The sequence below is a fragment of the Xenopus laevis genome, chromosome 6L (genome assembly GCF_017654675.1).
Source record: "Xenopus laevis strain J_2021 chromosome 6L, Xenopus_laevis_v10.1, whole genome shotgun sequence".
Taxonomy (NCBI): Eukaryota; Metazoa; Chordata; class Amphibia; order Anura; family Pipidae; genus Xenopus; species Xenopus laevis.
The window spans coordinates 138,925,852-138,938,087 of record NC_054381.1 but is presented as its reverse complement, the minus strand read 5'-3'; the positions used below and the strand labels follow the sequence as shown (position 1 = coordinate 138,938,087).

Here is a 12,236-nt window from a genome sequence, read left to right as displayed (position 1 = left end):
TGAATTGCCATTTAAGCTGCAAGTCACAGTTACCCCAAGAAATCTGCTTATCTTAAATTGTTACAATTCTTTGTTTATCTTAAAAGTATCAAAGTGCACCTGCCAAAAGCCAATTAAGTCTCAGAAACTTTGTATCTTTTTATGGTGTTCGGTGCAGGAGATCAAAAAGAAAGTCGGCACATTTCAGTAACATCCAGGATTGCGGGTTGAGCTGTCAAAATTGTGACTGTACCGCAAAAAACGGGACAGTTGGGAGGTATGGTAAGGTGGTTCCTGCCCCATAGGGTCTAAAGTCTAAAGCCACAGTCACATGGGGCTGATTCTTAGCATGCGTGTATATACAGATCAAAAATCAGCTGGCATCCACACCCTCCTGTGTCTGCACCCAGGATCACTGTGTTGGCCTGGGTGCAGGCACAAATAGTAGGGAAGTGCTTGAGAAAGGGGTCACGCCCCGAAACGTTGCATCCGCAATAAACGAGCATGGTTATACCTACTAGCAGTACCCATGTCGTGCCGGTGTGTTCTGTTTCTACGTTACTTCTGAGGTTGCCAAGTTCCTCTATCGCCGAGCACCTGGGATTCGTGTTTGTCTGGACGGCCAGGGTGTGCGAGTGTAAGTTCTTTCTTTCTACAATTAGTCAAAGTTATGAACCCATACTAAAATCTGAATTGGAAGCTCTGAGAGCCACCTGACTATCTCAATACTATCTCTTGGAAACAAGTGCTACCATTTGCAATAGTGATATATAATGCACATTCTAGAGTGCTGGTGTTTGCTTTACTCTCAGTCTTGTCCTGTCTTATGTGTTTGCAAACATAAGAAGGGTTTAGGATTAAATTCTAATATTTTCATGATCAACAATGTTCTGCCAAAGTGGGGGTTTTCTCTGTAAGGATATAAAAAAATTTGTGTGGGTAGCCATGTACAGGGGCGTAACTACAGAGGAAGCAGACCCTGCGGCTGCAGGGGGTGCCAGGAGGTATTGGGGGCCCCACGAGGCCCAAATAATGAGCGATTTCAACATATATAGGTAAAAAAAGGACAACCTCTGGTTATGTTGGGGGCTTTAAAATTATTTTGCTGTGGGGCCTACTAACATCTAGTTACACCACTTTCATCTTTGATGATAATGCACCAAGAATTGTCACATTTATCTTTCTATCACAAATAATATAAACCCTGATGAATGCAGACAAGCAGTTATTAACTGTTAAAACAAACACCTCAGAAGGGTAATTAGCAGGTCCGGACTGAGAATTAAAATAGGCCCTGGCACTTCAGGTACACAGAGGCCCAATCAGCCCACAAGAGGCCCACCCAGCCTCTACCAGCCCACTAAATATTGACTTTCTATGGCACCTTATAGGAGCCCCTCTGGCATTTGCCAGAACCCACAGATTGCCAGTCCGGGCCTGGTATTTAGTCCATAAGATATTTGGCTTGTCCCAGGCCAAACAAGACTTCTCTGCAAGGGTTACACTCCATAACCCCTTCCTCTGTGTTTACCATGTATTGAGTTAATTACGACAAGTAGATGCAAGCGATAGTGTTTCCTACCGAAATAAAAGAACATCTCGGAAATTATAAACAGTTGTATGGTTTCCAAGCAAGTAATATAGGACACATTGCAGGAACAGAAGAAATGATTTAATTTCATTAACTGTGGTCTAATATATTGTGCATCTCTCTCTCGGTAAACCACAGCGGCATTTATTGGCCATCGCTTCAAAGTACTACTGTTTTTGTCTGCTTTCATTGGCCAAATGTGTCATGAAAAGAAGAATTAACTATAGTCCTGGAATAGAAATCTCATGGATTTCTCCTTTTAATGATAAATCTAGCATGCTGTGAACTTGTTGATATTATCAAGTAAAAAAAAAAAAAAAAAAGTTTTTCATTCTTGATTTAATGACTGCAGGATGGAAAAACTGTATTTATTATGAAGTCATATTTATAAAGCTCATTTTTTTTCCTAACAGGGAAATGGTACAGATTAGGGGAGTCTGTTAGCTGTAACCAACGATCTCAGTGTTTTGTTACATTCCCATATATAAAGTGCCTCATATTTGAGTTAGAAAAGACATTTTGTTTTCAAGTGACGCCTTTGGTGCTCTGCAGCCCTTTTCGAGATTGATAATGTTGCCTCAGCTGTCTTGGCACACTCTGGTCTTACCACAAATTTCCCTCTGTGTTGTTTTTAACAGGGATTTTTTTTGGAAGGGGTGGTTTATGAAATAAAGTTGGGGTAAATTAAGCCGTATTGTATTTACACTTTCCTAGCACTAAAATGAACACTTCAGGGAATAGCTTAAGTGCAAGTATGTCCTGTAGAAGAAATTAAGGATATGTCTTAAATACACTGCATGTGCTAAACACGCTCACTTATTTGTAATAGAGATGCAAAGTTGGAATCATTTGTCTAACGCACCATTTTTAGGACAGGATAGATGTTAAGTTTCTGAAGTCCCTATTAAAAATAGCACATAAAGTCCATGAAAAACAACGTTTTCGTGTGTAAATGGATTGTTTTTGTGACATCAAGGGCAACATTGGCATCAGTTTAGTAACTCCCTAAACATTAAAGCTTACATCGAATGTCGTGTTTTGACTAACATGGTTGTCTGGGAACCTACTTCAAATCAGAAGGGGAAAATTAACTATGTTTGGCAAACACTAGCACTGTCGGGCAAGTATCGCAACCTATACAGGTATGGGATGTGTTATCCAGAAATCCATTATCCAGAAAGCTCAGAGTCCTTCTTCCATAGACTCTATTCTATCCAAATAATCCAAATTGTATTTGTATTAAAGGAAAACTATACCCCCAAAATGAACACTTAAGCAACAGATAGTTCATATCATATTAAGTGGCATATTAAAGAATCTCACCAAACTGGAATATATATTTAAGTAAATCTTGCCCTTTTACATCTCTTGCCTTGAGCCACCATTTCGTGATGGTCTGTGTGCTGCCTCAGAGATCACCTGACCAGAAATACTTCAACTCTAACTGCAACAGGAAGAAGTGTGGAAGCAAACGACACAACTCTGTCTGTTAATTGGCTCATGTGACCTAACATGTATGGTTTGTTGGTATGTTTGTGAGTACAGTGAATCCTACGATCCCAGGGGGCGGCCCTTATTTTTTAAAATGGCAATTTTCTATTTATGATTACCCAATGGCACATACTACTAGAAAAGTATATTATTATGAAAATGGTTTATTTACATGAAGCAGGGTTTTACATATGAGCTGTTTTATGCAATATCTTTTTATAGAGACCTACATTGTTTGGGGGTATAGTTTTCCTTTAATAAAACAGTACCCTGTACTTGATCCCAACTAATATATGATTAATCCTTATTGGAAGCAAAACCAGCCTATTGGGTTTATTTAATGTTTACATGATTTTCCAGTAGACTTATCATATGGAGATCCAAATCCATTATCCGGAAAACCCCAGGTCACGAGTATTCTGGATAACAGGTCCCATACCTTTACCTGTATGAGATACTTCCTATCCTTGGAACAGAGCTTATAACCAACAATACAATTAGACCAATTCAATTCTCTACTAAACCTCATTTCCTACACTATATCCTTAACCTGCTTCACTTCTCTCCCTACCTGTGTCACCACAACAATGTCTATTTCTAAAATTTCAGTACAGAAGAAACCCACTGTAACCATATCCTTTTCCGCTTTTCTTTCATTAAATGGGACACCGATCAATTATGTTTAGGAGTAAGCCACCTGATTAAAGGGATACGGTCATGGGAAAAAAATTTTTTTTTTCAAAATGAAGCAGTTAATAGTGCTGCTACAGCAGAATTCTGCACTGAAATCCATTTCTCAAAAGAGCAAACAGATTTTTTTTTATATTCAATTTTGAAATCTGACATTGGGCTAGACATGTTGTCAATTTCCCAGCTGCTCCAAGTCATGTGACTTGTGTTCTGATAAACTTCAATCACTCTTTACTGCTGTACTGCAAGTTGGAGTGATATCACCCCCTCCCTTTTTCCCCCCAGCAGCCAAACAAAAGAACAATGGGAAGGTAACCAGATAACAGCTCCCTAACACAAGATAACAGCTGCCTGGTAGATCTAAGAACAACACTCAATAGTAAAAACCCATGTCTCACATTCAGTTACATTGAGAAGGAAAAACAGCAGCCTGCCAGAAAGCATTTCTCTCCTAAAGTGCAGGCACAAGTCACATGACCAGGGGCAGCTGGGAAATTGACAAAATGTCTAGCCCCATGTCAGATTTCAAAATTTAATATAAAAAAATCTGTTTGCTCTTTTGAGAAATGGATTTCAGTGCAGAATTCTGCTGGAGTAGCACTATTAACTGATGCGTTTTGAAAAAAACATGTTTTCCGATGATAGGATCTCTTTAAACAACATAAAAATACAAATGGTAGGAAGTTTCACACATGAAACCTAAATTTGGTGCACACAACATTTATCCAAAATTCAAAATATCAACCATACCAAAAGGACAGTGGTACTTTGCTGCTCCATGGTCATTGAGCTCTTCACTCCTGATGTGCTTGGTGTCATTGGACTATTCATCAGAGGAGATTTGGTATCCCATGGAGTTTCACTTTTCATATCCAACATGTATTAAAATCTCACGGGGCTAAGATATAAGCATTGTATTTGTTTATAATGTATTAATTATATCTCTGCCCTTTATTGCAAATTGTGGGTTAAGGGGTAAAGTGGCTTACAAAAAAAAACAGTTATGACTTTGGGTTACAAGAGGTTTGGGGCAGCACACAGAAATATGGTTTGCAATAGAGCCCACTGGGTTCCAGTTGTTCTGCTGCTTAGGCTATTTTATAAAGAGAAGAATAATTAATTTTCTTTCCTATTCTAATTTTTAACATTAATAAATCAATTTGCAAGTTTTCTTTGAACTGAAAACCATAAAGCATTTCTCTATTTTTCTAGTGTATTGAAATTCAGAAACATTTTGTTTTTAGTTAAAATTTTCCAGTGACGCATTGCAAGGCTTTTTGGCACGGACACTGTTTAAATAACGTAATTCCTCCACATGGTCTCCTTGGTGCTACTATACATTGATTCATGTATTAAGTATCCGAGCTATTACATCATAGCGGTTCTTAGAAGTCATGAAGTTGTTAAAACCTATTTGAAATTAAATGAAGTAGAAGGAAGTAAAAAAAAAACATCATTTGAAAATAGTATATCTTTGGCATTCTCTAGCAACCCCCTCGTTGAAAAGGGATTTTTCTATAGGTGAGGTCGCTTATTGACTTAGTACTCAAATTATTTTTAGGGTTCCTGGTTAAACTACAGGACCAACTGTTTTGTTCCATTAAAAAATGTTTTAATTTTTCTCATATGAATATTTAATTAAAAACCCACTTTTGTGAATGAACAATTTTAAGAGAAAGGACCTGGTTAACAGAAATAATGAACAGCAAGGTTGGGGGCAAAGGAAGCTACCATAGTTATTCACGTGCCCATAGTTAAGACTTGGAAGAAGACTTTTTGTCAATTACTACCAAGTGTCATTCAGAATTTGTTTTTACCAACACTAACATAGCCCAATGCATATTTTTACATGCTGACTACATACTTTCCATCTTTATAAGGTCACATTGGCATAAGTTGCCTGAGCACAGCAAATATTTAATATATACATATATGGGACTTTACTTCAAAGAGCATGTTAATCAGCAGATGAAAAGAGAAAACAGCTGTTACTTGGTTTTGTCTCAAACTTTTTCAGAAGAAGTTGCGGTCTGTATTGTGTTTCCGATTCGAAAGCAAAAATGTCAGCAAACGTGCAAATGTGCCTAAGATGGGGTTTAGAGAAGAATGTAGTTACATAAAGAATAAAACAGAGGCATTAGGAGGCAGCTAGCATTATACAGATGTTCTCTTGGAATGCACTATAGTGTGCGGTTGCACCTTGTATGTTTACCAGCCCTGCCTCACAATTCACACTATCAAGTGTCTGTCCATAGCAAGCAGGTGTTGAGTAAGACTAAAATGGGAGCCTCTTTTTACATTATTACAGGAGGAGGACTACTGAACAGAAACAAGTGGCAAAACAAAAAAAAACAGCAAGCAAATCGTAGAACCCATTTGTATCCTTCTACAAGTAATTATTTAAAAGTACACCACAGGGATTAAACCCAAGAGAAAAAGGGTTTGTTTTCAGCATGGCTGCTATGTGAACTGTCTGGGAGTTTAAATATTTTTGGCCAGAGAACCTCCAGTAATTATGTTTTAAGATCACAATCATTCAAAGGTGTCAGGGGTGGCTGGAGGGTTTGTATGTATGTATATATATTGTGACTTAAGTACCCCATTTTACCCCCATTTGGAAAATATAAGGGTATTATAAGTCACCGAGCAGTTCCATGACCATTTAAAGATCATGGTTTTCCTCAGTGACTTATAATACCCTCATATTTTACAACAAGGGGTACTTAAATATAATACTCAGCAGTCACGTGACAGAAATGACATCACTAAGCACCGTCCTCATATTTTGCAACTGGGGGTACTTTATTTATTATAATACACAAATTTCAGTGAGTCATGTGACAGAAATGACATCAGAACTCACTGTTTATAACTGATGACATCAGAACTCACCGTTTATAAGGATATAATTTACAAGATGTTCATGGCTTTTGTGTATTATATATTTATAATACACAAAGCCATATATATCTTGTAAATTATATCCTTATAAATGGTGACCAGTGATGTCATCATAAACGGTGAGCAGTCATGTAATTTATGTCACATGACTCACTAAAACTTTTGTATTATAATAAATAAAGTACCCCTTGTTGAAAAATATGAGGATATTAGAAGTAACCTCGGAGTACCATGTAGTGAATAAAAGGACTAATCGGACTAGTCCCTGGATTAAAGGAGAAGGAAAGGTTAAAACTAAGTAAGTCTTATCAGAAAGGTCCATCTAAATATACCAGTCAACCCCCAAAGTAGTGCTGCTCTGAGTCCCCTGTCAAAAGAAACACAGCATTTCTTTCCTTCTATTGTGTACACATGGGCTTCTGTATCAGACTTCCTTCCTTCATCTTAAACCTCATTGCCCTGGGCAAGAGCATGCTCAGTTTGCTCCTCTTCCCCCTCCCCCTCCCTTCTCTACTGTAATCTGAGCCCAGAGCAGGGAGAGACTCAGGCAGGAAGTGATGTCACCCCACATTAATACTGCAGCTCCTATTCTAAACAAACAAGAGAGTTTCAAGAGCTTTTTACTCAGGTATGGTAAAACATTCTACAGAATAAATATAGCATTCTAGCTTGCACTATTGCAGCTAATCTATTGGCAATAAAATGCCTCCGTAGCTTTCCTTCTCCTTTAACTTGTACTATGAGCTATCTTCCATAACTCTGTATTCCCTCACTTGCTAAAAAGCCATCCAACCCCTTTTTAAATCTATCTAATGTATCAGCCTGTACAACTGATTCAGGGAGAGAATTCCACATCTTCACAGCTCTCACTGTAAAAAACCCCTTCTGAATACTTGTAAATGAAACTTTTGAATTGATTTTCTGAAATGTTGTAGAAATGGCTAACTATAGCAAAGATTTGTGGCTTTGTAGTTTGGAGCTGAATGGTAAAAATCTAACTTTTTTTTCAGAATCTCTATTCCCTAAACATGTACTGTTTTTTGGAGTTACTGGTGTTATGTGCTAAAGTAGGAAATTGATAGTGAAAAATGTTCAGTGGGTACAATATGTGTTATGGGTATATGTGTTTATTGTTATTACAATTGGAATATGGATAACTTGTGGTCTGGGGTCTTGAAACTTTGTGAATTCCGGATAACACTTAAAGGTGAATCCATAATCACACCAATTTTTCTCACGACACTGTGGTCCATCCATCTTCAACTTGCTGGATGGTTTAATATGTAAAAAGTTCTAGCTTGACCACGGAGGAGGTCAGCTGCTTTCTTGATTTGAAAACAGATGCCCAAAAAACATACTCTTCAATATACAATTATTGAAGGAGAACAAAACCCCGTCAAGCAAAAAACCCCATTCCGTTCCCTCCATTGTCCCCCCTCCCTGCTTTCTCCCTCCATATTACCTTACTTGAAAAAAGTGTCCCTGGCATTAACATTGGCATTGGAGTAGCACAGCGGAGCTCATGGGCTTCATCTTCAGTATCTTTGCATTACCCGCAAAAGTAAGTGTGACACTGAGCTTTCTCACGCATGCACTGTTGGGGTCAGTCTGGTATTCGTGCCTACTGCGCATGTGCCGGAAACTCTGAAGATTGGCGAAGGAATCCGAAGATACTGAAGATGGCGCTCATGAGCTCTGCTGCGCTATTCTGCATGAATATGCTATCGTTAATGCCAAGGGAGAATTCTTACAGGCAGGGGGGCCAATGGGATGAGGGTTTTTGCTTAATGGGGGTTTAGTTCTCCTTTAAGTAGTCTTAATATCAATCACTGACTTTTCTGCTCTTTAAACCAAAATGAATAGCATAAACAGTTTTGGATATCATTGAGCATAATTTAAAGTAGAATAGTGAAGTTCTAATGATTGTCTTGATATGCAAGTATTATAAAATGGCTTCACTGGCTATTTAAACATAAAGTTCAATATGTACACATTATACAAAATAGGAGAACATGACACAATGCAATAGTTATTTGGTAAGGGTGTCACAATCATAAATTTAACGTCCATGCTTCTCCAAAAATACTAACCCATATTGTTCTCCCTGGACCTGTTGCAAGGATGACTAATCCAGCTGCTGAGGTCTCCCTTTATGTGTTTGATAGAACGACTGTATGACCACAGCTGTGTGTTTATGTGCACTGCACACCTGCAACCTCCTGACAAATTAGCCACACTATGTGGAATATACAGAATTACCCTGGCACTGCAGCAAATAAGGAAGTCTCTGGTTTGAAGTCCATTTGAGATGCCAGCTGGAGTATTTATGTTGCATTACACAGATGTAGCACTGCCAACTGATTTTATACCAAATAAAGCCTAATCTTTTTATACATATTTGGTGTCAGAGTTATGAAGTGGTACTCAAGAATGTTCTCACGACTTAACTCTTTTTAAATGAAAATTGACAGTAGAAAAATTCTTCAGCTTTCAGAAACTGGAAAATTGCTGAAATGAATTATAAAAATCTGTCATATTCCATGCTCAGTGTTTTATTTGCAGAATAAAATAACAGATTCTGAGATATTTTTAGCTATTTAAACATATATATATCCCAGGGAGTTAATAAAAAAAAAAACCTCAAAAAACATTATATATATATATATATATATATATATATATATATATATATATATATATATATATATATATATATATATGCTATATAAGCTGAAAATTAAGTCAAATGACAATCACCATCAAAGTCATGGTGCTAGGATTGATTGTTTGCTCAACAGTCAGTGCTTTTAATTACTAGATCAGAATGTTGGTCTGTTTCACATGAGCCCTATATTTTTGGTACAGTGTAATATATAGTTCAAAAACATTCTGCATGTATTTTATAACCTATATTACACTGGCATTATGTCTAAAGGTTGTACCATCTCTCTTCACATAGTAAAACATAACACATTCATAGAAGACCTTCCACTCTACCCTTCCATAATATCCCCAGCCCTTTAACTGAAGGGAAAGAGAAGTAGGATCAATAAACAGAGGAGCAATACAGAACACTCGTACAATTGCAACATATTCCATCCTCATCAGCCTAGAGTTGTATATGTCAAGCAGGCAACGATGGTTATCAACCTTGAGTTGATTCACTCCCAAAAGAAAATGGTTCAATACTGGCAAATAATGGTTCCAGGTGTCTTTTAATTTCCAGTCATGGCTCAATGAAATCCTTATATCTGAAATGAAGACTTTGCAACAGTCTATGCTATTGTAATTTATAATACTACGTTTATTATTTTAAACTGCATGAAATGCTGCAGAATTGTTCCAAGTCATGTGTTGCTAAAATGGATAAAGGAGAGGTGAACTTATTTCTTTAAAGGCATAAATAGGACTGTTCACTAATGTGCATGCAGAAGCTCCCTTTCAAAGTATATGAAGATTTATGGGCCATGTTATAAACTGATTTTCGTTTGTTGGCAGGCACACTCCCCCTCTCCGTCCCCAACCGTTAGCTGGAAAAAAAAGTTCTTAAACCTCCTTTAAATAAATACTGGAAGACCATTGTAGATATAAAAATACAGCAATATATTTCCAGTGGTTATCAATAAAAAATTTAACTGCATGAAGTTAGATTTTATTTATTTCCTAGTTGTAGAATGGAAAATACTATATCTTTGGCTTTGAGAATAGTTGAGTTTGACAAAATATATTATTACTGTACACCAGAATTTTTGGTTATTAAGTTTAATATTGTCAATATTTACTCTATTAGCAAATTGTTCACAGGCTGTATGGAATAATGACATAAATTTTCTCATGATATACAGTTCTACTACGCTACCTGTGATACAGTGATTGTTTGTAAACTTAAAGTAGAACTATATGTTCTGAAAGGAAGTTTCACATACTTCATATCCTAATATGTCAACTATCATGAGTCTTATTAAACTGGCATATGTGTATCAAAAATATTGATATGCCTTCTTTGTTGGCTAATGTACCCCTTGTATGTTTGGGTGGTCTTGGTTTGTGTGCAATTACTCTGGCTCCTATGAGTCAGAGCTAGTCTTTGACATGGCAGCGTTTCATTTTGGAAAAGTCCAAATGGCACTTTATATTAGAAAAAAAATCATAAAAAGACTTGAATAAGTGTTTTAAATATAAAATATTTTTATACAGAGATGTAATGTTAAGGGTATCATTTTACTTGCATTCCTTTGCGTTAATATTTCCAACTAGTTATAATGGTTAAAATGTATTTACAACATATATCAATTGAATCACCATCCCATTTACTGGTCACACGTCTTTTTTTTATGTTTTGTTTTTCTTTGTCATGTCATCTAATGGGAATTTCAAACTTGCATGATGTATATATGGCTAACCCCGGCCATTAGAGTGTCAATATGGTGCTCTGGAGTGGATTAGCCCATTCATGGCATGCAGTAGTGTAGATTTCAGGTTTGTAAAAAGTCTATATAGCTTTGGCCCGTATTTGGTTCCAGTTGTTGTCCCTAAAACAACAATGTGAATTTAATCTCACCGCATGTCTTACAATAAAGATTTTGGAAACTTTTCACTAAAATAAAACCCTGTCATGGAGATACTGTGATCTACACTTAAACTGAGTCCAATTAGTCCTTACTCTGATCTAGAGATTCACTGAATCCAGGATTCGGTTCGGGATTTGGTCAGGATTCTGCCTTTTTCAGCAGGATTAGGCTGAATCCTTCTGCCCAGCCAAACCGAATCCGAATCTTAATTTGCATATGCAAATTAGGGGCGGGGAGGGAAATTGCGTGACCTTTTTGTCACAAAACAAGGAAGTAAAAAATGTTTCCCCCTTCCCACCCCTAATTTGCATATGCAAATTAGGATTCAGTTTGGTATTCAGCCGAATCTTTCACAAAGGACTCGGGTGTTCGAAAGAATCCAAATCAAATGTTCCTACATTGGCACACCTAAACAACATCCAGTATGGCCATCCATCTCCTTATGCCTTGTATCTGTGGATCCTACTTTTCTTCTCCATATTCTCTAAGTGATCCCTAACCAGTGGCTACATGTTGCTCACCAACCCCTTGGATGTTGCTCTCAGTGGCCTCAAAGCAGGTGCTTATTTTTGAATTCCACACTTAGAGGCAAGTTTGGCTGCATAAAAACTAGGGGTATTACCAAAAAGTGCATCTGTAGGCTGCCAGTCCACATAGGGGCTACCAAATATCCAAACAAAGCCCTTATTTGGCATCCCCAGTGACTTTTTTTCATGCATTTGTTGCTCCCCAACTCTTTTACTTTTGAATATGGCTCAAGGGTAATAAAGGTTGGGGACCCCCGCTCTAAGACTCGCAACCTATGTAGAAAGATGACATAAAACCTTGCTGACACTAGTCTATGACTTCATACAGGCTTCAGCTAGTAAGTAAAGCACACTGCTCACCTTACAGAGGTTATATGTATGTATGTATGTATGTATGTATGTATATATATATATATATATATATACATATATATATATATATATATCTGTACTTAACGCTTCATAAATTGCTCTCTGCATAAAATA

The 12,236-nt window shown here is 37.2% G+C and overlaps 1 protein-coding gene across 6 annotated transcripts in view; it reads left to right on the top strand.

The window, feature by feature from the left end:
* vps13b.L (vacuolar protein sorting 13 homolog B L homeolog) overlaps window positions 1-12,236 on the top strand; it is a 591,067-nt gene that overhangs the window by 131,783 nt on the left and 447,048 nt on the right. Inside the window, exon 18 of one of the 6 annotated variants that reach the window (XM_018268151.2) lies at window positions 6,060-6,327. The exons of the other annotated variants lie outside the window; for them this stretch is intronic. Coding sequence (XP_018123640.1) covers window positions 6,060-6,175 — 116 coding nt within the window. The 3' untranslated portion in view covers window positions 6,176-6,327. Of the gene's footprint in view, window positions 1-6,059; window positions 6,328-12,236 lie in introns of those variants that run through there. 6 annotated transcript variants of the gene reach the window in all.